A 27,868-nucleotide genomic window follows, 5' to 3' on the forward strand; every position below is an offset into this window, starting at 1 on the left:
CACTTGCTAACCAACTTGTCCTCAGCAAGTCACAAGTTTGAATATACAACTTCTGAAATGTCAGTATGAAGCAAGAGTGCATTTACGTGCATTATGTACAGCGTTTTGAAGCACTTCAATCTGTAAATTATGTTGACTCGTTTTTCATACAGTATAGTTAGTTAATCTGTGTATATACACCTATGCACATATACTTCTGGATTCAACAAACCCACAGTAAGTACAGAAAATGAAACTGGTTACATATTAAATGTGTTAGAGCCGATAGAAATGTACGTGCCTCGTGTATGAATTGATACTGTAGCTGTGGTACTGCTTTTGACTGTAACTATTAAACCGTTGAACGAAGCCCTAAGAAAGAGGAATATTTTCAGAGAGCAATTCAATGGTTTTCTTGGAGGCCAGGCAGGAAGGGTATCAGCAGGGTTATCTGCACATATACTCATACACAGACTGCAAAATGGATGTTTGTGTGTCCACTGATTATCAGTAACTGTTTAACAACATGATCGTTTTGTTTAATGACACGTTTAATACCAAACTTCTTGGGAGATCTCTGCTCTTGTTTTGGTAGATGTGTAACTTCACTTTTTTTAGAAGTCAAAGAGAATAGCTTCCCGTTGGGTATCGGGAGCGATTATGTTGAAGAAATACCAATGGTCTTTTGCCCGAAGTCTTTGACGTGGTGATTGCTGGAATCATGGTTCTTGCAGGTGATGTGGAAGGACGGGTCCCAGGCAGGCATGTCAGGATGTCCCTGCTGGTTCAGGAGCAGGCATTGCTTGTGCCCACTCCAGAATATCCGCACACAAGGATTCGACAGCATCCAACCGCTCGATTTGCACCAGTTTGGTTAGCAGTTCTGGGATGCTGTAACCTGCTGTGCTGATGCGATCAAATAGCTGCATGCCATCTGTCATACCACCTATCTCATCTCTCTTCAGTCCAAAGCTCTCGGCAAGGTGGCGCCACGTTTTCACTATGGCTTTCTCTGTGTTGTAGGTGGAGCTGAGCATTCGGCTGGTCTTCTCCAGGCAATCAAATGGCAGCTCTGTAGGGCTCAGACCTGCAAAGTGAGGTGTTTATTGCCAGATGGCTCTGTGCATGAGTCTTGACTATTCAAGACACTTATTAAAGTACTACAGTATATACTGTTAGCAGTAAGTACAGCTAAAATCTTTAAGTGATAGTCCATGTCTAGCTCCAAAGTTATTCCTGTATATTACCAAATTAATTCTTCCTAGTGACAGTAGGGTACAATAATTGGGGTAAAAAGTTGTCTGGGAAAGAAGTATTAGATGGGTTGTATGAATTCCCATGGCACTGCCCCTTCCTTCAACAATTTACTAGCTGTTAGAAAAAGTGTATTGCAACCATATCCCTAGTGAGCAGCTCCATTAATACACCTCTGCACGTCAGGCACAGTGTTTGAGCTCAAGAGACAGCTCTGACCCTTCCCTGAGTCTGTCACCAGCAGCTGCTGTAACATCTCTGTAATTGAAAGTTGCCCTTGTAGGAATGTGAGGAGTGAGGTGACGCAATGATGCCAGATGCTTGCAAGCATAAAAGTCCCTGCAAGTGCTCAGTTGTCATCACTATCATTGAATCTCTAGAGAGGATTTAACATTCATCCTGTGGGGAAAACGCTATTTTTTCCTCGAGATTTTTTCTATGTACTCATGGTCACAGAATAGAGAGAATCAGCTACAGCATTTTTCCAAAACCAGTCTTTTACTTCTGTAGTTTCCTGCTTCATACTCAAGAGCAGTAATTTGGTGGGAGATAGAGCTCCCTGAACCACAGAAAACTCAAAAGCACATGCACACACATGCGCACCAAGTCTGGGGGGTGGTGGTGGTGTAAATGCAGTCATGTCTTCTGTTCTGCAGGGAAATTAATTCATGTCTCTTCCACCAAAACAGTCCAGGTAGTCAAGTGGTAAAGAGGGCTGAAACACTTAAAACACTGACTTGGAAACTCCCTTTTTTGTCATGGGAAGTGGGACAGCATTTAGAGAAGCGGAGTAGGTCGAGACTTTTGTCTAAAATACAATCCTGACCCTCCCCAAATCACACTTTCATATTTGGAACTAATTTCTGTCTGTTATCCAAGGGACTAAGCAAGTAAACAGGTTTCCTCTAGACGGGGAACGTGAGAGTGCTTCTCCGCAACTCGGTCGGGGTGTGTGCCCCAACAGGCCCCAGCACTGCCCTCCCGGCTCTCCGGAGGGAGGGAGGCAGGGAGCAGGGCCCTGCGCACGCCTGGAGAGGAGCCGTGGCGTGCCCCAGCCCAAGCCCAGCCTGGAGAGCTCTGGGGTCAGGCCACCACGGTGCTCCCCGCCAAGCGAGCACAAATCTGCCGACAGAGTGTCTTCTCTGGATTGGGACTTCCTCCTTGCCATAGGAAGGCAGAGGCCTTTCTTATTTTATAGCAAACACTTGTGATCTAATTTTGTGCTGTTAGTATAGGTGCAAGTTCTGGACACTCACCTTCTGCAACGTCGCATACGTTAGCGTACACGTCAAGTATCTTTTTCCTTCGACTTTGAATCTAGGTGAGAAGATTTTTATTTCATTAATTTTTCAGTCATGGGAGTAAACAATTAGCAGACAGCAGTGGAAAACCTGTAGGAGACCCTCATTTCATGGCACTAGGGGTTATCACATAATGTCCTCAAGGGTCCCTTTTGAAGATTAAAAGAAAAGGACACAGCAATTATTCCGTGAAGCATAAACCTATTTCTGATTTCACTTTCCACTGCTAGAGATCTTTCCATCTTCTAGTCTTTTTTTTAGATCAATTACTTTTCTGCTCCAAGTGTTTATGCATTTTATTTCTCTTTCAGACTGAAGCAAAATCCTGACAATGAAGACAAATTCAATACCACGCACGCAGGCAATTAATGCAGGGATGTGCAGGTAAACCAGGACAGGACTGGCCACAGGGAATTAAATTCTGACTGAAATTGCCTTATTCCAGTAACCTAAGAGGACTGTAGAGGAGGGGATCTTCCTTTCTGTCATTTGACATAGAACTGTTTAGTGCATTAGTAATTAAATATATTTTCTTCCATGATATATTGCTTGGTTGAATGTGAAAAATTATACAGGTAGATAAAAAAAAAAAAAAAAATCAGTGAAGCTTTCGACACGGAAAATCCGAGGTCCAGGGTGCTCTAGTCATTTTTGACAAGAAAGAAACTCGGACTGAAAACCTGACATTTTCCAAGCTGAAAACGGACATTCTGATATAGTTTCATTTATCAAAAATATTCTCAGGGTTTGGCTTTGGATCCAATGTGGAGTGAAAACAAATGTCAAAATGTCATGAGTTCTCAGGGACTGGAATTGTCGTCCCTCTGCCAGCTCTCATTAGGACTGAGCTTTCTGAAAAGCTGTCTTCTTGATAGGACTCTAGCATTATCTCCACAAATTCACCACTTTCCACTGCAAACCAGGCTAGAAAAAAGTTCATCTTTTGCTATTTTATTTTGTGGAAAGATTTTCCCCATTTTATTTGGGCTCTAAAGGGCAAGGCACATCAATGAGTTGGATTAATAGACTTGCAGCTGGAGACCACAAAGCGGCTGCTCCACCCGAGCAAAGCCTGTCTCCCTGGTGCAGACGCTGTGCAAGTGTGTTGTATCGCAGGGCAATGCAATGGAGACGCTGACTGTCATTCACATAGTCTTGGTATACTTCACATGTGCTTAATCGGTTGTGTTGCTATTATAGGCTTGGATTAGCTGTTTCAGAACCTTGTAAACAGGAAATTTTCTTTTAATGGGATTTAATAAAACTCCTCCTAAGCAAACTATTGGATGCTTATTTTCATTCTCCTCTCATTTTTAGGGCAAGGAGGGAGGTTAAATAATTCCATGCCTATGAAGAATTATGCAGCATGCTCTTTATACCAGAGCCAGAAGATGAGGGATTTGTAAAGCTTATGCTGAAAGCAAACATTTAAAGTTGAGCCTGATGATCCTCCAAGTGGTAGCTCATTGCATAATGGTTTTTGTTTTAAGGAGGAAGGTGCAGACTTGGATAAGAGCAGGCGTGCAACTTCCTTTACCCTCATCCAACAGCTACTTAATACTCTTTCCTGTACTAGAAATGTTACTTAATCTCCAGCCTGAAGCAAATATTACTTCTTTTCTAACTTCTGGCAACTGGCTTAATTGTGAAATCTTAGGTATGGAGCGGAATATGTTGATGCAGTTTGCACTTTCATTGAAAACTTTGTCTTCAGCCTTGTCAGCAGGCTTCAGTCCATGAGGAGTATGTTGGAACAGAAGGTCTGGAAGAAATAGTTCATGCTTCAGACATGCTTATGAGCTATCTATCTAAATCACTCTGGAGAATATATCTATTATATACGGTCTTTAGAAGGTAAGCCACTTCTTATTAAACGTTCTGACTTCATGCATACGCAACTTCTATTATCCAATTTCCAGCCAGTGTATACAGAAGTATGATAAAGTCGGATATTCAGAGAGACCTCAGAAAGCTGAATTTTACAATGTGAGCATTGGAGTAGTAAGTTATTTTCAGATGGTCATAACTGTCTACAACTAGAAAAACATTTCTCTTGTGTTGAGACTGTGTGTGTCTGCTCTCAGCTGAAAAAGGAGCTATTTTAGAAAGTTTGATCTGAACCACAATTTAAAACATGAAAAGATGCATTTTCAAACCTTTTTATTCTTAAAAGCTATATGATGTTTGATATTAATGATGTGATTTTGTCCTAGGTATTGCCATTTTTAAATTATTTTTGAACTACTAAAAACATTAAAAATATCTGAGCAGACACTTTCTTTTTAAGGATAGTTTCATGTTAATATAAACTAAAAGTCGTGTGGGTGAGGTGTGACCTTAACTATGCCTTGAAATACTCCAAGTGAGATAAAACACCCTCAGCGGTACACGCTCAGCAGGAAGAAGTGAAGGCTTTCCACAGCAAAACAAACAGTGGATTTACAGTGTCCTTCAGAGCACAGGAGTGACCTTCAAAGCACACGTGTGTTTTTCAAAATTATACATGAAGACCAAGCACAGCACCGGCTATTACTGACAAGTCTATGGCGTGGAAATACTGATGCTACTGGGTCAAGGCACTCAGATGCTACGCTGCCGTATGAAGCCAGCCCTGCGTTATTTTTCTGCCTTGGATTTTCTGTGGTAAATGTAGCATCAGGGTTAGTTACATTAGCATTAGCTATATTGGGGTTTTGCTGTTATTTGTCTTTTCTTTCTTTAGACTATAAAATGTAATACTCAAAAAAGCAAAGTTATTACTTCTGTAGAAATTTGGTTTTCAGCCCTGAACAACTCAAACTATTCTATGATTCTATGATATACGTATGTATATGCCACTACGCAAAGGAGATTCTATAATAAATTTGTCTGGAGACGCTCTTGTAAATTGGTCTGCACTATAATGCATTTTGGGGGCGGTGATAGTTTGTATATCATTTTCTTAAAAAAAAAAAAAAACAACAACACAGAATCCTCTCAATTTTTAAATCTCAAAATAGCCTTACCCCAGTTGATTTATTGCTTGTAGAAGATTTATCTCTCGCCAAATGCACTAAAGATAACAAGCATCTCTCTGGAGTCCCTTGTTTGTCAACTGCAGCTTCTTCATCACTATCCATACTACGACTTAAAAGTCGTTCATTCTCAGAAGAGGCATCATTTTCACTGTAAAATGAAGGATGTGGTTATCTTAGTGAAGTCTCTCATGGGTTGACTCCAATCATCTCCTTTTTCCTATCCTAGAGTAATGGAATAGAAGTGTTTTCCATTTTTTAAAATGCCTTTTCTCCGAAATCCTGTGAATGTAACTGCATTTACCTAGCCAGGGTGTATGTACAATACCCACCAAGTTACACAGTCATGCATATCTTGCAAAAATCCTTTTAAAGAGGGATTTTCCACTGAGGACAGTGTTTAGTCCACCTTAATCGTGTTACCCAGCCAGGTTTGACCACCAGGCAGACACAAGGTGAGGTGATTATCACACCGTGGCACCCAGGTGACGCTACGCTTCCTTAAGACCCAGAGCAGCTATTTTCGCTCCTCCTGCCTGAAAGTGAGGGGGAACCTTACTAAGGGCATGTATGCGAGAGCAGCACTCAGATCCCCAAAACTGACCTCTCAAAAGAGGAGATGGATTCCCCAAGAGCTGATGAACTGGTCACGGAGGGAGTGGGGAGGACACAGGTTTCTCTTTGGTAACATCTGTCGTACTCTCTTAGAAACTGGAGGAGGAAAAACCTACTAAGGCATCTAGCCTTTTCCCTGTGGCAGCAAACCACCAGCACACCCATGTAATTCCCAGTTCTCGCTGTAAAAGGTTGAAAGCACAGGGGCAGCACAGGGGTCTGAGTGGGCTGTGACCTGGAGCACGTAGTGCTGAAATTAAGGCTTTAAGATAAACTGGACGTGGTCACCTCAGCTCTGCCAGAAACTCCAACAGCTGCGACTTTGCCATTGACAGGTTATTCCTTGGTCTGATAGACTTGAAAATCTTGGTGCTAATTACTTCTATTTTGTTCCTTGTGTATTCCTGTGTACCAGGATGAATGGTGACTATGTCCTTCCCTCACTTCAGTCAAACTGGAAGTATGTTTATCTTTTACCCACCTTTTAACAGCCTTAGCTGGAGTTGCTGTAAGTTTTTCAAACTCTTCTTTCTCAGAGAATATCACAACATTATCTGTAGATCAACAATTAGAGAAATTTAAATTGGCAATGAGTTTCCAAACCAGTGTTTTGTCTCAGAAGCTGGTTCTGCTGGCAACCTTACTGCCAACATAAATCTCTCTGCTACCTTTTTAATTGCTATCAGAAGATTAAGTGACATTCTGGAAGTATAAAAACTATTATAGACAATTCTTTAGTAAAATGACATGGATTTTATACAATTCAAAGAGAAATTGTAATTATGAGAAATGCATTAAGAGCATTTAAGCCCAATGTTGTCTTGGACAGAAAAAGCAAAACTAAAGCAACTTATACCTTGCACTTCTTTCTTCTCTTCTTGTGTGTTAGCCTGAGCTTCGACATTTTTTACTGAGTGGCTCTTGCAACAGGCTAGAATATAAAAATATAACACTAATTATTCTCAGAAGTTATCTAAAAATAGCATTTGCAGCTAAAATTTCATGTGCTAAACAATTACCTTGAGCAGAAGGTTTTGTTTTCACAATGTAAAACATGATGATGAGGACAATGGCAATAGCCATTATGAAGATGGTAGACATTGCAATTATAAGAGCTGTAGCCAGATGTCCTTGTCCTGAAAGATCTGCTGGAATAAACAAAAGAATATTTTTGTAAAGGAGCAACTCAGGATCAGAGAACAGTTAACAGTTTTCAGTCTGCTCTACACTTACAATTTGCATTCTCGTTTAGTTGATCTTGGATACTTGTTAAGCATTGAAAAACTTACTGCTATATCTCAAAGGCAAACTTATTGACAGTTTTTCAAAATTGTGACACTTATCCTGCAATAACCAGTTAACAGTATTCATAAAAATATTTGATGACACAATCCATCAGATACAAAGGCGTAGGAAATTATATTATCTGCTAATGATATAGGAAGCGATACGTAAGCAAGAGTAGCAACTCTCCTAACACTGTATTCTGTAAAACAGCATTGAAGAGGAAAAAAAAAGAAAAACAAAAAACAACAGGATGAGAGTTAAATGGCTGTTGATAACTATGGGTGCCTCAAAAGCTTTGCAGCTAAAAGGAGAACATAATGCATATGTGGAAGGACTGATGTTTTTCTAACCGAGACTTAAAATGCAGCATGGCTAGAAGAGAAGGTGAATTTAAAATAACGTATGTGAAAAGGTATTCAGGAGCAGAATTTGGATGCAAAAGACTAGAACTGAAGAGGCACAAAAGGATGCAGAAAATGACAGATATGCTAAAATGCATGAAAACTTAATTTTTTCTGAAAACATGATCCTCACGATCATGTTTCCAGACCATACCGGGCAGATCAGCATTGTCAGTGCCTCATTAACTGCATCTTTCCTGTTGTGTCTTCTCAGGTTCACGTATTTTTAAAACCTAATAATCATGCTGGAGAACTGTTTGTGTTAGCTCAATAAAAGACTGGCCATATTTGTGCATTACATTATTTTCACCAGTCTAAGCTCACCTTTGCTGAGGCATAGTGCCATTTCTGCATGGCTACAAATAATGAGCTGAATTTATTGCTGGCATTACTGAGTACAGTTCAAATCCATTTTAAGTCTATCTGACTAAAACAGTGGTGCTGATTAACCAAGAAATAAAAATTCATTCTGAATTATTTTTAATAGCAGTTTTAGAAATCTGGAAATAGTGGCAATGAAATTCACAATAGATATTTTCAGTTTGGTTGCACTTTGTTGATGCTGTTTTCAAAACAAACAGCTACTAAATTAAATCTGTGAATGCAGTCTTACCTTTGTGGGCATGCTGGTAAGGCGAGAAAGTGCTTGTGCCAGAGGTACTTGGGAAAATAGCCGAAATGCCAGAGGTAGCCCCTGCACCTGCAATATAAACAGAAATGCCATAAACTTCCACAGTTACTTTGTCCAGTCAAAGCAATAGCTTGGCCCAAGCAAACAGAGCCTTCACTTAGCCTGACTGCATTTCTATCATGTTGAAAATTGTGTTACAGAATACAGTTTTGCATAGCATCTAGAGGAAGGGAAGAAGTCAAAGCTCCTGAATGGTTATGAACTTAGAAGAAACCCAAGCATCTTCAGACACACACACAGGGCCAACTGTTATATATAGATTCCCGTATTACAGATCTGTCCCGGGTAGCAGAAAGTTTTCCAGCATCCAGTTGTTGACTCAAACTGTTTACAACCCCTGCTCCATTATTTGCTACCGCAGACCCCATGTCCCAGCTGGTAGACTCATCAAATCAGTGCTTCTCACGAATATCCTTCACTAGCAGGATCATTGTGAAACTCTGATGGTATGCAAACCCTCATGACACCATAGGAAAACCTAGGAAAGGTGACAAATTTAATAGTGCTGAATGCCTTTCTGTTCCATGGAGCTGTGCTATCATAAAAGGGAATATTATAATTTCCTGCAATCTAGCTGGGCCGTACATTTCTTATGATCCCCCTGTCAGTCCAAACCTATATGCTGAGGGGGGAAATCCACAAAAACAGTGAAATGAATAACTTAAAGGAACACTTCATGCTGGCAGAGGTGTGAGATTGTCCAATAGTGGTTTCCATGTCTAAATTCTACAGTTAAGTTTAAAAGTCTATATTAATCTTTCAGATGGTGTCATACACCAAGTTTTCAAAGCAGTAAACCGAGTCATAAGTTAACATATTTTGACAATACCAGACAATACTGAATATTATAGGGAATAAGGCTGTTGATCGAAATGCTGTCATACAGGATGGTGTTGGCACAGCATTCCAAAATGGTTGGGAGAAAACATTCTCTTCATTCTCAGCTAATCTTTAACATCATTGGTAAGCAGGTTATACAAACAATTACTATCAACAGACACTGAAAAACATCTTCTGGCTTGGAGGGAGTATGAAATCCCTCCTGCTTTGTATCAGCTATCTCTATGGAAAAAGTCCAGTGATAATTAAATTCAGCAGACCTAAAGGCAAAAGACTGTCCCAGTCATCTGGTAAGGTGCACACAGGCCACAGCTCCACAAGCTAGTTTGGCGACTAGAGTAGCTGAGAACTAACCGTGCCATTCTTCTGAGCCAGTAAATATTACGAGAAATTAAACCCACCAGGTAAACTTGACAGGAAATTAAGCAGTTTGGAATGGTTGGAGAAATGCTGCATGGTTAAGAACAAAGCAATATACATCTTCTTCAAATTAAGAGAAACGTTTTATAAAAAGAAAAAAAGTATTACCTAACATAAAACGTGACTGCATGTAGTGAATGAGAAATGTACACTCTTAAAGTGGCCACGAAGTATGAGTTGCAGATGTCTTCAAAAGAAATTTTCTTTCACAATGGTAAAACTTCTTTCAAACCTCATTTGTTGGAAGGAAATGGATTCATTTATTATAATTGCCTTTTTTTTTTCAAACCGAAGGAGTGTTTTCATAAAGTTTTAAATATACTAATTTGTTAATTCAGATGCTTTTCATAATATGTAAATGACAGGCAGATTACGTAAATCTTGCCTCTGGTCCCTTCTCTGTGCCAGACTTCCTTCTAAGAAGAATTAGTTATAAGTTCCAGAAACTGCAATATAGCCGTAGAGCACCTAGGCATCAGTAGATGAAGATGTCACCTTCATGTGATGGACATTAAAGACAGGTAATTCGTTAAATTTTCAGCAGTTCTTTGCAAAACTGAAGTGAATCACCCTTGGTCTCGAAGTATATATTTACTGATCATGGCTGGACAATGAAGGAAATTTAGTAAATGGCCAGTGCTGTAGCCCAATACTTTCCTTCATGTCCACAGCTACCCAGCTTACGCCTAGTCTTGCAGTCCCCCTGGCAAATCCAGTTACAGACAATTGCAATTCTGTGCAGTTCTTGCAAGCTGCAACAAGTCAACAATAGCTTTTCTTACGCTGCCTTTCAGTTAACACAGGCAAGCCGTGCTGCTTTGTCTGCGTGGAGTTGATCTAACAAGCTTCAGCTCGTCTCCTCCACGAGCAAGTTTTATCAAACTCTCCTCTCTTCCTTCATCTGAAATATGTAGTCATTGAAGTATTCCTGCCTAATCAACCTTTCAATTGTTCGGTATTGTTAACCTCATGTTTTTCACCTGTCTGAGAAAGGAAGTAGAGCCTTCCAAGGTGGGAAGGTGGGAAGTCACGCGGCAGCACGTAGCACAGGAACGGTAGGGAGGAAAGTCATCCTTTCTTCATTCAGCATCATCGTCACGCTTCACCCAGCTTTACCCCGCATCAGGATATGGCGTGTTGCCCATGCCGTGCATGCACACACGCACACGCACACCCCCCCCCCCCCCCACGCGCACACACACACGAGCCTCTCCCGTGCACAAGAGTGAGCACCTTCAGCTCCAGAGCCTGCGTGCAGAATTTTCTTTGAGTTGCATGGGACTGGGGCCACTTTGTTTGTTCTGTAGTGCCTCTCGTGGCAAAATCAAGGCTGGTGCTAGAATGTGATGGCCTTTTACGTATGCCTAGGTGGGAGTTAGTCGTTATGCATATTTTAAGCCTATTATCAAATTTAATAATTTGGCATATTCATTATGAGCCAAGATTTTTCTTTAGATGTGGCTTAGAAGAAAATGCCAATTCATGCACCTGCACTGCAAAAGGAACCAAAAATGCCAGCTTCTGCAGAAGTTGAGTTCATATCGATTTTGTGTGAGCAAAAAGAAACAGAACCTGTAGCTGCTGCTTTTTCCCAATCCAGCAGCACACCATGACTGCAATGTCAGTTGTTCCTGTGCACATCCAGCTTTGCATCCCGATCACATTATTAATTCTGGTTCCAATATAGATGACACTTACATACTCTATATAAAAACATAGATATAGTTCAGGTAGAGACATCCTAAGGTGCTGCAGCACAACATCTGGAAACAACTCTATTTTAAGCACAAAAAAAGACTGATGGCTGTAATATAGCTGTGCAAAAGAGTGGTTTATATTCCTAGACACCTGTAAGTAATATTGTAGGAATGTGATAAAGACATTAGGAAAGAAGTTTATCACTGACGTTTGGTCAGCTTTTGCTTTATAAATGTTTTTATTCCCAAATTGTAGTTTAGTTATAACTTTCTTGGAATCTAAATAGAGTTTCATTTAAAAAGCATACTTGTTCTTTAAAAGAACAATTGAACTTGTATTCACATTTGAATGTTTGGGGGTTTTTAGCTCCAAAGATAGCTTTAACTTAAATTGCTGTGCAGTCAACCTTTTGTCCTTACAGTGAACAAACGCTGGGCAATAAAATATTTTTTTGTTTGTTTCAAAGAACCTTTCTGCTTTATGTAACAGAACTGTTACAGTTGTTCATGTGTCTCAAGACAGATTTACAGTAAGAAGCGATGAACAAAACTACCAGATTTGTGAGAGGAGGAGGGCACAGGGAGGGGAGGCTTTACCAACATGCCCCCTTGCAAGTGTTTGTGAGGGAATAAAATCTGGTGCAGTAGGAGACCATATGCGCTCCTGACATATGTTGCTGTGGGTGTCAGCTTACTGGTCCACGCAAAGGACTGCTGCTCATAGCTAGCAACAGCTTTTTTTGAAGTTTATTTAATACTCAATGACATATTATAAAAATACCCAAAGTGTGTATACAACAGACTATCAGAGTGATCCTGAAATAAGAAGCGTTTTAAAAATGTCTTTGTGTATATATGTATCTATTTCATGCCATTGAGTGCAGCTTGCTTTCTCCTGATGCATCCCCCTTCTCACAGCCATGGTCCATTTATGAATGGCAATGATGCTCGTTACTGCCAGCCGAGCTGCGAGGGCCATCACTGAGACTGTTTTACGGGAGCGAAGAAAGATACAGCACACGCGCAAATAAATAACTAGCAGCCTGGAATATGAGATGAAAAATAAATTATAGTGAGTTGAAATTCAATAAAAGTAGACTGTTTATGGCTGACAAAGTAATCGTAAACTGGATTATAACTAAACCTAGTAATAAATAAAGACTTAGATATTTAGAAAGCAGAGGTCAGAATTTTCAAATTAATGTAAATCTGTATTTACATGTACTTACATGAAAGGTTTGGTTTCAGACTTAAGGAAACAACACTTCATATGGAAACCCTGTGCACTTGGAAAGTCATGGAAGCTGAAGCAGCAGTCAAGCCAAGCCACTCTCTAAGGCGTCTACATATGACTTCGGTAATCAAACATTAACCAACTCTGAAAATATTGCAAACCACTAATAACAGAGCATATCCTAGACAATGGAGGATTGCCTGACTGCTCTTTATTTTACTGTCTTTTATTTTCAGGGCACATACAGAACACTATAAGGAAGTTACTCTAATGTTTCCTGGAGCCACAGGTAGATACATCAGTTAGTGTAGGTAGTTATTTAACCAGGAAGATCATGAAGTAAATTAATTCCTGAGATTGAACCTTCTAAAAATGGTGATAGCAAGGTTCCCCCAGACTTTTATTTTCAATCTGGTCATTCTTACTGTAAGTAACCACTACTCTTCAGACATATAAAAGGAAATATTTTATGCTGTTGTGCTCTCTGTAATGTCTTTAACTGTTTTATTTCTCTCTCATTTTGTTTTGCCAGGGCAGGGAAGTGGTGATGATTATAGGCCATGTGGCCTTAGTCTGACATTTATTTGCATCTGTTGTAGTTTTGTTTAGGATGCACTGGGAGCTGTAATCATTGCACAGCACTGGAAGGTCACAGGCACACGCTTCATGAATTACACCTACCTCCAGCAATTTGGTGTTATCATCTCTTTCTCTGTGCAACATGAAGGGGAGAATTGCCGTTTAAACCCTAGTATGGTGACTTCATACATCAAAAGGCAGAGAACGGACCTGCAAGGAGCAGGTCTCCCATTTCCCCTGCGCCTTGGTGGCCAGGCTGCACAGGTGGCAGAAAGCTGCAGCTCTGCAGGTTTTGCAGCTCGTGAGCCTGGGCAGAGCAATGCTGCAGAAACCTGCAACGTTTCCCACAGGCGGGTGGTGCTCACCGTGGGAGCTGCAGCTCCCACACAGGTGAAAACATCAAAATCATTGGAGTTTTCTTTCAGGAGAGTTGCACTGGGGCCAAGTGCCCTCCTGAGTGATACCTGGGCCCAGCTTTCACAGCAGTCAAAGCCAGCAAACCCGATATTTGCTTCTCAGATCCCTTCCCTTGAAGGTTTATGGCTGAGGCTGGCCAATTTTGTCCTAAGATTAGGTTCCTTTCCTAATATAGAAAAACCCTAAGGGGCTGAGAATTGGGCTATACCACCAGTGAACAATAAAGCACTGCCTTCAACATTTCTCCCATTCCACATGTGAAGAGGAATGGGGTGTTCAGAGATCAAACAAACAAAAAAAAAAAATGAAAAGAAAAGTTCGTTAACTCCAGCTAACAAGCCTATTCATTTGTAAGCCTAATTTGAAACAGAAGGAAAAAAAGTCCCCATGTCGATCATATTACAAAAGGACAAAACTGGAAAGGAAAGAAAATTAGTGATATTACAAAGAATGGAGAGTTAAAGTAAAAATCTCTGAAAGAATTATTTTTCACTAATACAAGTGGTTTTGGCAGTAGGCTTGTTTGTGTTAAGCATTTCCATTAATGAGGCTGAGTTTTCAGTCTTCAGTACACGGGTATGGACGTGACCTCCTGATTACAGCTCATCACACAAGCCGTCAGCGGGTTAGTCAATTGTTCCGTCTCATCTGTTTAGTTGGTTTTGAAGTTCTAACGATACAGTAATAAAAATGATCTTTTCTGTTTCTAGGTGCCGTTCGCTCTCGGGTAATTAAAAAATAACTTGACTACATATGTTTTTGTTTGTCATTTTTCTTTTTGTTTCCTTTTTTAAAAATTTTTCCTAAGCCATCATCTGTAGGTGTTAGACTTCTTAAAAACTTACACAGGTTGATTACTGCATCTGTTTTCATATATACAACCAGCAAAAAAGGTGAGAGGAAATAACAGTATTTTGTGCCCATGCACACTTATGAATATATACAGTCAAATAGAAAGAAAACCCTCAATCAATTGCCAAAGTCCTCTAGATCAATAATCTATGAGTGGAAAAGGATTTGCATATTTGATGTAATTGTGTAAATACAACTTCAAAGTAAGTGTTCTTCAAGTTTTTGTAGCGGGGTTTGATTTTGTTTTCCTCCATCATTTTTGAACTGGAATGGCAAATATCAAAGTTTGAACAGAAGAGCAGAGTTAATATACATAAACTGATAGAGAACTGCAGCTGCTAAAAGACAAAATCTCTTCCAGCACTAACTGTACCTCTTTGCCAGAGCAGCTCTATGTAGGTTTAAATCTTCTTTCTTTTGCATATGCTTTTACATTGGATAAAAGAAAGAAAAAAATAAACCACCAGAAACACTCCACGTAGTCAGAGGCCTCAAGTAACTCCAGTTCCAGAGGTGTCAACAGAAAATCCAGCACCATTAACTGTGGGAAGCCACATCTTAAAGTGGTTTGGTGCTCATTACCTTCATTCTTTGATTTGCATAGGAAACCTGCCTCCCCTACTTTTTGCAGTGCTGTTGTTTATCACAGAGGTCTCATAACCCAATTTACTGTCAGCAAGGGTCACTGATGGCTCATGATCTGCTTCATGCACAGCTGACGGTCTCACATCTTTGATGTTTTGGCATTGTGCTCCTCTGTGCTTAGCAGACCAGTCCTGAGGCTCCTAGACAGTCAGCTTGAGGGAGCTGCATGCTGAGGGCCCAGAACTCTTACATAGGTGTCTCACAGTGCACAAGATATGAAAAATTGCAGTCTTTATGGTGATGTTTACCCTTTTCCCAGTAACAAAAAGCTTTCCTGCTACACAACACACATCATTATGCTCACATATGCACAGCCCCTTCCCCGTACGTGCCCACTGCCCACAAGCTGCTGCTGAGGCCTGGTATTCCTCCCAGACTGCAGAACACTATTGCTCCCATCCTTCAGTCCAGAGACAGAGTTTCAACACTGTAACCTGGCGATACGTTTGTCTCAGTTAAATCTCTGACCTCTGTGAAATGTCTCCCTCTCCTCCCCCTCTTTTCCATGCTATTTTGTGCTGTTTATGTCTCAAGTCCCTTCAGAGGAAAAAAAAATAAAGGTGACACAGGCCCATCAAGGAATTTCTTTCTCACTTCCAGTCCTTTTTACACTAATATTTCCAGATGCTGGGGCACAGGGTGTTCATCTTGTTTCCTCAGCCATTTCAAGGTTTATTGACTGTGTAGGAGATGAAAGTTGCACAGCAGGCTCTTGGAGTTGAAAGCTGTTTGTTTACCCTTTGATCAAACCCAAATACTTTTTTGCTAGATATAATGTAACATCGGACAAATTCTCTGAGCAGGTTTCCACGCAGCAGCACACATACCCTACTTTGCTCTCCTTCTGGCCCTCTGTAACACACAGGCCAGGCACTTCCCCAGCAAGGTATTTTTCCAGCTAAGGAGAGCACCAACTCTGTCTCAGACCTAATGAAGGCCTGAAATGGGATTTATCTGTCCTCATTTTTCTGTCTAGAAGTGTAAAGTCACCCCCAGTCTCCTATTTTTAAGTAATTTGCCACCTTTGTTTCCTTGCAACCCATTGGGTCACCTTTCTCCAGTGGTGTGCTGTATGCAGGACTGTTTGAAGAAAAGGCAGCCCTAGGGGAGAGGCACCCTGGCAAAGTTTAGGCTCCTGAACGCTGCTGAATGCTATTTTGAAGTCTCAAGAAAGGAACGGAAGATGCCTGGGACTGTTTGGAGTTCTTTAAGGCCTTCTGGGTCCTCCGCCATGACAGCCAGAGGCGTGAGCAAGGAGCGGCATTACACAGAACTTGTTCTGCATAGAGGAACCATTCCTACCAAAGAGCTGGTATTATCCTTCATATGACAGAAACTGCATGCTCACATCAAGGGTATGTGCTCAGAGTTTGGAATTTGCAAACCTCAAAAAAATATGCAGTTGTGCAACACTGATATGTCACCTTTTCTTTGCTCTGACTGGTATAATCTGATGACAGTGAACATGTGATAAAGAGGATTTATTTCTGATCATTTGCTAATACCAAATTTTATGCTGCCTGCCACAACAACAGTGAGCCTTTCAAGAGGTTCCTCTTGCAAGGCTGATTTTCCACCTGGAGTACAAATTATTACCTATGAATTAGGGAGCTGCCATTCTAAATAGTGTCCAGAGGTTTAGACATCATAAACCAAATTACCTGAGCTTAGTGATTTGAGGGATTTGGATTTTAAGAAGCTTTCCCACTTTTTGAACACTTGTAATCAAATGGTTGGTTTCATACACTTGATTAAAATGGTAATGTTTACTCTTTCGAGGACTAATGTTTTCTCCTACCTTAGTACCCAGTCAATTTGTCGGTTTATGCACCTGCCTAAATTCCTCCCAATGATAATATATATTTATTCTGTGTTTGTCAAGTTAAAAATTGCATGTGGTTAATCAGTTGTGCAATTCATACTTTCCTCACAGAACTAAGCACATTATATATAGCATCTGCCAGATACCCTAGAAAAGACAAAGATTTGTTTTTTGCATTGAGTAATAGCTGTAAGATCTTCTGGTAGTTCTTTGCCAAATCAGTAAGCTACAACATGTTTGATATTACTAAAACCCCACTTCAGCATGTGTTTGAGACAGACCATCAGGGCTGAGGAAGTGATTCAATTCTGGCTATGGGCTAGCAGCAGGCATGGTTGTATTCCCATCAACGGGGCAGCCAGCCTGCACGTGCACGCAAGAGAAGGTGTGTCCGCATCCTTTCCTCTTCCCATATATCCTCATCTCCCACCAAGACTCCTAAGCTCATGTGATTTGTGACTTCTTGTACCTACTTGTTAAGTAACTATAGTAAGTCCTGCATGGGGTGTCTTAACAGATGAAAACTGGAGCACAACTGAACAACAGCAGGTCCTGAAATCAAAGGTTCTGATCTCTCCTCAAAAGTTCAGCATTTGCTCCCTTTGTTGGCAAGGCTAGTTGGAAGCAGAAATTGCTTTACTGGAGATGGACTTATTGTTTGAACACAATAATCATCACTTACCTCTCCACCTTCTTCTCATACCTTACATTCAGATCCTCCCTAGCACCCTTACCTCACCTCCTAATACAGACCTTATCTCACCAAAATCACGCTCACCCTGCCCTCGCCCACTCCTGCTGTCTCAGGCAGAAGTGCGTGTCTCAGAACCGGGTGGGTTTCTGCAGCCAAGTGGGGTGAGTGGCTTTCCAAGGGACCAGCCACTTTGCATGCAGACAGTTCAGGGAGATGCCTCCTCCTGGGTTGCCCGAGCTCTGTGAGGTGGTAATTATCCCCTGGCTCATCTGAGCTCTTGTACTTTAGGAAAGGTGGTAGCTGTTGATGACCTGTCCTTCTTTGAAGTGGCTCGCAGAGCAGCAATGATACACAGCATCTGAACTCAGGCATTGCTATTTATGTACACAATTAAATGCTCGGCCACTTTTGTGTCAACCTCTGCTTTCAAATCAAGCAGGCAAAATATCACAATTCTTTTTCATGATAAAGACTTTTAAAAGAACAGAGCATGGACAGGATTTTGTTTTTAGATGCATCAGGTTTCTCTGGGGGACTGCCCATTTTTCTCTGTTTTTTTTTTTGGTTTTTTTTTAAAGCTTTTTCTCCTGCTCTGCTCCAGATTCTCTGAGGGGTTATTGAAGTAATTCGTTCATTCAGAGAGAACGTCATTTTTCCTGTTCTTTTTCTCCCTTTCTTTACTCCCTAAAGGAGAAAGTAGTTTTCTGGGAGGTTACCTCTGCATTACAGTGCTGGTGCGTGGCTGTCCCTCCTCTCCATAGGTAAGCCGTTGCACACATATGGCATGCAAACATACAGGTACTACTAGGATGTCACACACACATGCATACTTTTCTTTTTTCACTTAGCAAACTACAGCTTCTTTTGTCAACGAAATCTACAGAAGTAGCTCTCTTGTCAGTGCTGACTACTACACGCCAACATCAACCCTTGTATTACTTTGAAATCAAAGGATATGAAAAGGTGGGATGCACTTTTACTAGGATCTACAAAGTGTCCCATGTTTTCTTCATAGCTAAACTGAAACTGAACTTAAAAAGTACACAGATTTGTGACTTCTTGTACCTACTTGTTAAGTAACTATAATAAGTCCTGCATGGAGTGTCTTAACAGATGAAAACTGGAGCACAACTGAACAACAGCAGGTCCTGAAATCAAAGGTTCTGATCTCTCCTCAAAAGTTCAGCATTTGCTCCCTTTGTTGGCAAGGCTAGTTGGAAGCAGAAATTGCTTTACTGGAGATGGACTTATTGTTTGAACACAATAATCATCACTGAAAGCCTTCATATAGAGCTTCCAGATGATTCCAAGTCAAAACCAGATGAAATGCACAGAAATTGCCGAACACTTACATTCCTTGGTGTTAGGAGGCGCCAACAAGCACGAGTAGCAAACCATCCCATATATGTTTCGAGGTCTGTTTTCCAGCATGTAGTAACTGAAATGAAGGGCAAGATGAGGCAAAACAGTGTAAATTAATATGCTACAACTGAGCACGGTTCAGCAACAACCAATTATACTGAGATAAAATAATTTTAAAAAAAAACTTTATAAGCAATTTGATGCAAAGATTATTCTTTTTTTTAAAACTGCCTGAATAGAGACAGTGTTTCTCTTCTTCCTTTCCTCCTAAAAGGCAATTAATCAACCATCAAGCCTACATGACAAGGAGTAGTATCATTGCCTAAAAGAACATTATTCTCCCTGCTGAGTTCAGACTGCAGTTTACAGCATGCCCTGAAATAAGATTTTTCAAAATAAGGGAACGCTATTTTTTGAAGCAGTAATCTTTCAGGCAAGACCACCAGTCGGATATGGTTGGCTAATTTTCTCCACAAATGCCATAAGAATAATCTCCTTAATGTTAGAACCAAATCTGAATAAAAAATACAGGAAAACACTACCCTTACAGGGAAAGCCAGATTAGGTTTTACTGGGTTGTTGGTTTTTTTTTACTTCCTTGCTGTATAGTTTCTAAGTTAGTCCTTGATAGTGGAATTGCAATGTGAAGGAAAAGTTTTTATGATTTGAACTTCTGGGCTGCTAATAAAGCTAGTGTTGAAATAAGGTAATTGGTTATGCAAGAATTGGATCCACAGGCAACCTAAGGAGTAAATTACATCAAAACCATATACACAGTTGATATTATGGATATGTCTTTACAAATCACTTGAAAATCACTACAAACTTTAAGAAATTAACACATTCATAATCCATTCTATGTAGACAAGTACTCAACATAATAAACACTTTATGCAATGGGGAATCTGCTTTCTGCTCTCAAGTACCTGTCTATGCATGTGCAGTATGTTTTTTTCTGGAAAATGTATGCATTGTTAGGAAATTACTGCTGAAACTGTCCATCAAAATCAGTTGGTCATTAATGAATGACCCAGCCTACAAATAAGGGTCTAGGAAATGGTGTATGGAGAGATGCAAGTGGGGGGCTGGGGGCTGGAGGTGCCTCAGAGAGCAGGTAAACTGAACATCGTTCCTCCTTTCTTTCTTATTGGTTTTAGAAGATTTGCCCTCACTCTTCCCTTTGAATGTCTCTTATGCCCCATCTGCTACTCTACCCTTCTCTCAGGACCAAAACTTCATCTTTCCACTCTTGCGAGGCCTGCGTAACATTAGCTTATGAAGCAGTCAGTTAATAAATAAGCAGGAAATGACTACCAAACCACAAAAAAAGACTGGCAGGCCAAAGATACATACAAATCTATAAAGAAAAATACAGGATGGTTAGGATCCACAGTCTAATAGCCACGGTGGTTTAGGAAAGACAAACAGCCCTTCTGACAGTTAATTAAATCAAGCTGGTGGAATATTTCTTGGTTTTTTCCACAATGCAAGACGTGTAAAGAAAACTGAAGAGGATGCTCATGGCAAGCAACTGTCCGCTCATGTGCATAGGAAGCTCTGCAGCTGCAAACATTAATGATTCACCCCTATTAAGTACCAGCAAGAGAATTATGTTTCTGGCTACTTTGCAATGCACCAAATATTAAAAGTGATGTTGGAAATATCTGATTCCTTTATACCACTAATTATGGAGAAGAAGTGGTCCAGTAAAGAAATAATGAATTTTCATGGTGTTACACTTCCACTATGAGGCTCATTATTTCTCTTTCCTTAGTATCTGCCAGGGTCAGATTTTAAAGGCAAAATCCAAGAGTAAAGGCTAGACTGAAAAATGGACTTAAGCGTTTTCCTGCTTAACACCACAGTGGTTTATCTCAGGCTAACCTTGGTGGTGTCATGTCATACTCAGAGACTTGGTCCCAGGTTTAGGTCTACCCTCCTGCAAGGACCAGGGCACCTGGGACTGGAGGAAGATGTTGTCAGCAGGGAACAGTCTGCAGAGAGACAACAGGGAGGTGATGAGCACATAGGTGGAGGCAACTGCAGGGAAGGACTTTACTTCATTAGAAATTCACTGGCTAAACTTTTTCATTTAGAAAACAGACGAAAGAGCTCATTCCTTCTCTTCAAACACCTCAGAGAAGAGAATTGAACAGAACCTGGATTTGCCGTAACCATGGACAAACACATAAAAAGGGGAAGTGTCAGTAGCGGAGGTATCTCTGACTACATTTTAAAAGAAAATGATCCCTTTGCAATTCTATCATCTTGTGAGGAGACCAGGGACTTGCTTTGAGCTAAAAATAGGTGCTGGGACAGCCTGAGGGATATGTATCATATACACTTGGCCTGTTCTTATTCCTCTGGGGGTTTCCACTTATGGATGCTACTGAAGACAGATGACCAGGCTAGAAAGACCCTTGCTGTGACCCACTGTGGCTGCTCCCAGTTGGTCGTGATCTTAGTCACACTCCAGGAACACCTCATGAATCATCCCACTGAGGGAAATAGTCTGAGTTGCACCTAATTTCCACATTCTTGAACTGTTCTGTTTACCATGATGGAAGAGCTTCTAGGCAGGAGCAGAGGATGAAGCCTGCAGTGTCCCAGGAGGTTAGGTCTAGGTACCTCCAGAGTTCACTGGCAGCTGAACTTTGGTTTTGAGGATCTCAACTTTGGAGCTAAGCCTTTAAATTTCCCCCTGGCCACAGTCTTGCAACCTTTTTGCGAGCTTGACAAATGGTGTTATTCCTGTTTTATATGGAGGGGAACCTGGACACAGAGAAGCAGTGGATGACCCATGTTCTTGTACCAAAGGTCTCCTGCTTCGCTAAAACTAATCATCAGTAATAGTGAAAAAAAAAAGAAGGAAAAATATATAAGTATCCAGAACCTATTTTAAGGCAAATGATAGAGAAAGGCACTTGTAGCCACTGGGAAAAGGCTGACAGTTCAGTGGCGTTTTGTCTAAAAACTTTTGGTCAGAATGTGCCACGTGCTCATCTTTTCCTCAGGCTGCTTTACTGAGCTGGCGAAAAATAGCAAAGGGATGAGCTGCCCCTAAATATAGATTGCCACATGCAGGCTGTTACCTTGGGAGGGTCTGCAGCGCATTACGGCGGCACAGTCCTCTGAAAATGGAAACCTTAATTTTTCCCTCCCATTGACTCAGGGTCTCTTTGAGGATTAGAGTACTCGAGTACTGTGTTCAGTTTTGGGCCCCTCACTACAAGAAGGCCATCGAGGTGCTGGAGCGTGTCCAGAGGAGGGCAACGAAGTTGGTGAAGGGTCTAGAGCACAAGTCTTATGAGGAGCGGCTGAGGGAACTGGGGTTGTTTAGTCTGGAGAAGAGGAGGCTGAGGGGAGACCTTATTGCCCTCTACAACTACCTGAAAGGAGCTTGTAGCGAGGTGGGGGTCGGTCTCTTCTCCCTAGTAACGAGTGACAGAATGAGAGGAAACGGCCTCAAGCTGTGCCAGGGGAGGTTTAGGTTGGATATTAGGAAAAACTTCTTCACCAAAAGGGTGGTCAAACATTGGAACAGGCTACCCAGGGAAGTGGTTGAGTCTCCATCCCTAGAGGTATTTAAAGAACGGATAGATGTGGTGCTCGAGGACATGGTATAGACGGACATGGTATAGATGGACTTGGCAGTGATAGGTTAATGGTTGGACTTGATGATCTTAAGGGTCTTTTCCAACCTTGACGATTCTATGATTCTATGATTAGTGCCTGGGCAAGGGAGCACTCTGCCAGCTGCCACTCACCCAGGTGCCTGGCTGTCCCTGTGCCAGCGGGGGCAATGAGGAAGGATGGCCGGTCGGTCGGTGCTGCTTACCAGCTCTCTGCTCTGATGCAGGGGCTTCCCCCACCATCACACAGGAGCAACCTCTGGGGTCTCGAAGTCACATGAGGAGTCAAGGCAGCTTCAGAGCTTCTTTTAGCCTGTATTTAATTTACCTTGAGAATTTAATCCCTTTAAGCCTGGAGTAAGAGAATGTTTTTCCTTAACTGCTGGCCTTGCCAAACTATCCCAGGACCTGAGAGTCACACACAGAGCGGCACACAGCCAGACTCCAGCAGGCCAGTTTCTGCTACAGGTTACACCTGTGCAAACACGATGTTTTGGGATTACTCCCCAAGCACCAGCTGTGCAAGCTGATTATTTTCAGCTAGCACCCTGCTCCCACCTGGGTGACCTCATTAGTCCTGACAAAATTGCAAAACAGCAACTGTGGCCACTATTTAACTTTCTTGCTCTTTATGATGTATGAGGGGAAGTCAAGAGGGAGCTCTTTGCAAATCACATCATCAGTCTGCTCAGCTGGCAGCTAAGCAAGTCCTTCTTTTTATTTGTAAACTGTGAAAATTTCACACAGACTCACTGATAGAATAAACCTGGAAGCTTGCAGGACCTCTTTAACAGGGTTTCCTGTGCTATAAGTCGTGTGGGTTACACAGCATCTGCAAACTGCGCAAAAGCCAAATGTCAGTAGGAATTACACTTCTAAACTAAAGAAGTTTCTGCACACTGGCAGAAACTGAAAAGGTGTGTAAGGTGAGGCTGTGTTTACTTACCCTACAAAAAAAAATGTTGAGAAAGCAAATGTATGCTTGGGTTTCAGACTTTAAAAGGTAATATGGTCAAGAATATATTGCTAACATATTCAATGCAGCAATTGCTTTCTCACCATTACCATCAGAATTATACTGAGCATAAGAGACCATTAAAAAGATGGACTTAATAAACAACATCTATTTTAAGCCCCTTCAGCCAGCCCTGGAACTTGTTTTGACTCTGAACAACAGCGCACACAGCACATTAGCAGCTCCTTAGGCCCCTTTCTGTTGACTAGAAAGGACCCCGAGAGACTAAAATGCCTTGGTAAATCTCACCTAACAGCTATGTTAGCTAATGCTGTCAACTACTGACAAATTTGCCAGCTGGTCACATCTGGAGAGGAGATATTTTATATTCCTAAACACACTGTACTGCCAGCATGGACCCTACAGGGTATCCAAGGCATCTTCATGGAGCTCGTTCGTAGGATGCAGGACTTACAAGGTGGCCCTCTGAAGCTGCAGCTGGAGGCCAAGCCGGGTTTCTTAGAGCATCTAAAATGGTACCTTGCACCTGTGCTTGGGTACCTGAGCTGTTCTCTTTCCACTTCTAGTAAGAGAAGCTCCAGTTTTTCTAGCTGTTCCCAGTAGTTGTTTCTTCAGTGAGATTTCAGTAAGGTTAACGACATCTTCTGATACACTAGATTCACCAATGTTTTTGAAACATTTAAATGTATTGTTTTAGCAGAGACTGAAAAGTATAAGTCACCAGTATTGTACCTACAGTCAGCTAGGATATGAAGAGAGGCTGTCAGAGATTTTGACATTAAAAAATTATTTTGCAGTGCCTTGGGTACAGCAAAGGTCTGCGGTTAAATCCTTACCCTGGGAGACAAGGACCACACTCTGCATCATTCTCCTGATCACCAGGTGTCATGACCGTGGCTCGAAAAAATCCCTCGCAGTCTTTGTGTCGCCTGCATATCTGGTAACCTCCCCTGGAAAACTTCTCTGAAGGGCAGGGGATGCAGCCGTAGTCCTCATCTTTGGTGCCATATCCACATGTCTGCAACAACACAAAGTCACTGAAAACGCAGGCTTGTGCTGCACACCGGCTTCTAGCAAAAGGGAATGTTCATAGCCTGGCCCATTGGCTTTGCGGCACAATGTCGTACCAAGAGAAAAACGTTTGTTGTTTGGTCCCTTAGTGTCTGTCCTAAAAAGGCCATGGAGCGATGTAAGGATGTAGCACGCTGTGTCCTGGAGAGGGGAAAGGGGAACGAGGGCATCATACCCCTTGAAAGTGCCCCCCCCCCCCCCCAGCTATTTATATCATATTCCAGCAAGTCACGGAAGTGAATTTCAGCTGCTGCTCAGATAGAAAGTGAACTGAAAATTGAAGAGTAGAGAAGAAGATTACAGGGGAAACACGGCTGCAGCAGGCATATCAGCAATCCTGCTTTCATGCTTGGAGAGGCCAGAGCAAACATCACAAAAGGCAATGTTTGGAGGAGATTTCGTAACCCTTGAACTCACATGTCCCATCTGAACATTACATTTAGATTAAATAAAACTAAAACCAACTGGTTATTATTCAAACATACTTGTTCAGGACTACCAACTGTGTGAAATTCTTGCAATAGGATGTTTATCCCATTAAAACCAAACAGGATTTCAGTAATTTATTTTTTAATAAGCAACAATTATCTGCTGTAAATCAAATGGTTACTTAGGAACCGTAATTTAAAATGTTGCAGAAGCATCCAAGTTCCTCTAGTGCCAAAATATCTTAGCGGGAGAGCAAAATTAAATTCTCGGTGTGGGGGGCCAGCGAGCATGCCAGACTAACTGATTTATCACACCATGCCAGAACAGCAGCGTCAAATTTTAAATAACTATTGAGATGAGAATGGATGGGCAGAGACTGTGTGTGAAACTTTTACCTTACAACTTTTACAATATCACTTTTTACAGGCTGCTCTTGGGATGTGGTTTACTGGTGTGAACGCACGGTGCCTCACTCCCACAACACACTTGCAGGCGTGAGCGCTCCTGCTTAACGTCTCTGTTCTTCCCATTTTCTCTCCCATCCATATATTACCGCCGTGTAACAAAGCATTTGTTTTTTGCATTTGGTGCTCGATATGTGTCCCCCTACCAGCAGAAGAAGCTGAAATTACCATGTAAGGCTCTTCACCCGGCTCGCACTTGGGGCAGTCGTGGCACATGCCGGTGGTCTGGTTGTAGTATTCGTTCTCGCCGCAGTTGGAGTATTCAGCACTGGCGGAGTACACCAGGGAGACCTGTCACCAGAGAGCATCCCAGAGCACTGTCACTTCCATTGCTTTCATCCCCCACGCCTCGCCCCCTCCCCTTGCCCAGCTGCTGTGGCTCAGAAGGTGGCGGGGCCGGCATTGCAGTGTGAAACACCCCTAAAGCTCAGAAACAGAAGTGGTGCCACTACGTGGGATGGAGGCAGATACAGTTTTGAGCAACCTGGTCCTTCTAAGAGTTTCTCAGAGCACTGACATTCGTGCTTGTTGGCACAGCTACTCCTGAAAATACTGAAGGCTGTGATTCCCGACCTATTAATTCTCATGCTCTCCTGCACAGCAAATGCCTGAGTTTCCACCCTCCCCCCTCCCAGCTCTAATGAGCCTTCATAAATGTGACTGCAAGGGATAATTATAACAACCTGAGATAATGCACTGCCTTGGGCCTCAACCATGATAGGGTTGTGCTTCATGTGACACCCAGGCTAATCAGCTCTTCCAGTGCCTTCTGCCTCTGCTCCATCCTGGGTCCTTCTCCTTCCCCTCCCCCCTAGCATCCTCAGCCTAAGCAGCACATGCCCAGGTGTTTTATTGAATGGAAACCGATCACTGCATCGGGGTTCAGTCCCTAAGTTATCTGTAGCTGTGCCATGGCAATTCACAGGTGTTTGCAAAGTCCCAAGCAGAATGCAGTTATCTTTGCAGGCTGGAGAAACCTGTACGCACATAAATACCTACCACCAGAAAAGGGAACACGTGAGTCCATTTACGTTCACCCAGGTGAGCCATGCTCTCTTGATATTTTACCTGAAAAGACAGAACCAGTGATTGTTTAGGAACATGAGTAAATATCTGTGTGTGTTGCCAAAATAAGAACAGAAGGGCTCATAAGCAGAACAAAGGTTACATGGGAGCGATGCCCGGAGGTCTAAACAAAGAGAAGGGGAGATGTGCACGTGCACTCACACACACGCACACACTACACACCCTTACTGCGCATCTCTTTCCTCTCTTTGAGAAGATCAATGGCATGAGGGAGCCCGGTCTTGCAACCTTTATAAAAATCTGTCAAAGATGAGGAACCCGTTCTGAGCCCCGGCACTTCTTGGCTTGCTGATAAGTCCTCCCACAGAGGAACCAAGGGCTACATCTCGATCGCTGAATGAAAGAGGGATGCGGAGCAGTAGCCTGACTTGTGTCCACACTGCTTAGTGCCTGACACCACTAGATCAGATTAGTCTAGGAAAGATCTAGACGGAGCAGCCAAAAGCAGAGCCGGGGAGCAAACTGACAGCAAGCAGCGTGGGCAGCCGGCACGCCGGGGCTGTGCCTTCTTTGCCGGCTCTTGTGGATCCACTGAGAAAGCCCAGAGCTGCCTTCTGTAGGAAGTATTGGACACTTTTTGTTCTCAAAAAGCAAACTGCAGATTTAAGAGAGCAAACTCAAGGAAGAAGCCAAACTTTATATTATTTGAACTGCTATTACAATGGTTGGGGGAAAGAAAGGCTGCAATCTCTGTTATAAACACATGTGCTAGTTTATTTCATTTCTTCAGATGAATAATTTTGAATAAGAGCTAACGTTACATATGCATGTACTGGATTTCTTTCTAAGGGGAAAAAAGAGACAGGAAAAGGAGACACAAATTGTTTCATTAGCATGATACAACATATTTAATGGTACTGTTACAGCGCATAATATGCCCTAGGGATTTTACAGCTTCAAATTGCAAATGTTTGAGATACAGTTGCAACACTTTAGTCCTAGCACATGTAAACTACTCTTAAATTTTCCGGGTCTCAGACACTGCAAGGCTTTTAGTCTCCCAGAAGAGTACAATTACTGCTTTGTGCCACATTCGAGCAAACAACCTACATGAGAGCAGCGCTGTAGTATTTGAGAGAGCCACTAACACTGACATTTTTAAACAG

The 27,868-nt window shown here is 41.9% G+C and overlaps 1 protein-coding gene across 1 annotated transcript; it reads right to left on the reverse strand.

The window, feature by feature from the left end:
* Positions 1-706: 706 nt before the first annotated feature.
* EDAR (ectodysplasin A receptor) lies at positions 707-26,738 on the reverse strand. The gene is made up of 11 exons (XM_009472611.2): positions 26,676-26,738; positions 25,845-25,967; positions 24,549-24,730; positions 19,095-19,180; positions 8,465-8,551; positions 7,183-7,311; positions 7,020-7,094; positions 6,645-6,717; positions 5,540-5,699; positions 2,490-2,550; positions 707-1,066 (listed from the first exon to the last, which is right to left on the reverse strand). Exons 1-11 carry the CDS (start codon positions 26,724-26,726, stop codon positions 747-749), a joined length of 1,347 nt encoding a protein of 448 aa, XP_009470886.1. The 5' UTR covers positions 26,727-26,738; the 3' UTR covers positions 707-746.
* Between the last annotated feature and the right edge of the window lie 1,130 nt (positions 26,739-27,868).

This window comes from Nipponia nippon, unplaced genomic scaffold (assembly GCF_047370975.1).
Source record: "Nipponia nippon isolate SJK-2023a ecotype South Korea unplaced genomic scaffold, ASM4737097v1 scaffold_2, whole genome shotgun sequence".
NCBI classification, from domain to species: Eukaryota; Metazoa; Chordata; class Aves; order Pelecaniformes; family Threskiornithidae; genus Nipponia; species Nipponia nippon.

Coding starts and splice junctions, on each gene's coding strand:
- EDAR (XM_009472611.2), bottom strand. CDS start 26,726: ATGGCTCACCTGGGTGAACGTAAATGGACTCACGTGTTCCCTTTTCTG. Junction 25,968..26,675: donor ACGTGTTCCCTTTTCTGGTG/GTAGGTATTTAT, acceptor CTCTGGTGACAG/GTCTCCCTGGTGTACTCCGC. Junction 6,718..7,019: donor AGAGAAGAAAGAAGTGCAAG/GTATAAGTTGCT, acceptor GTTGATCTACAG/ATAATGTTGTGATATTCTCT.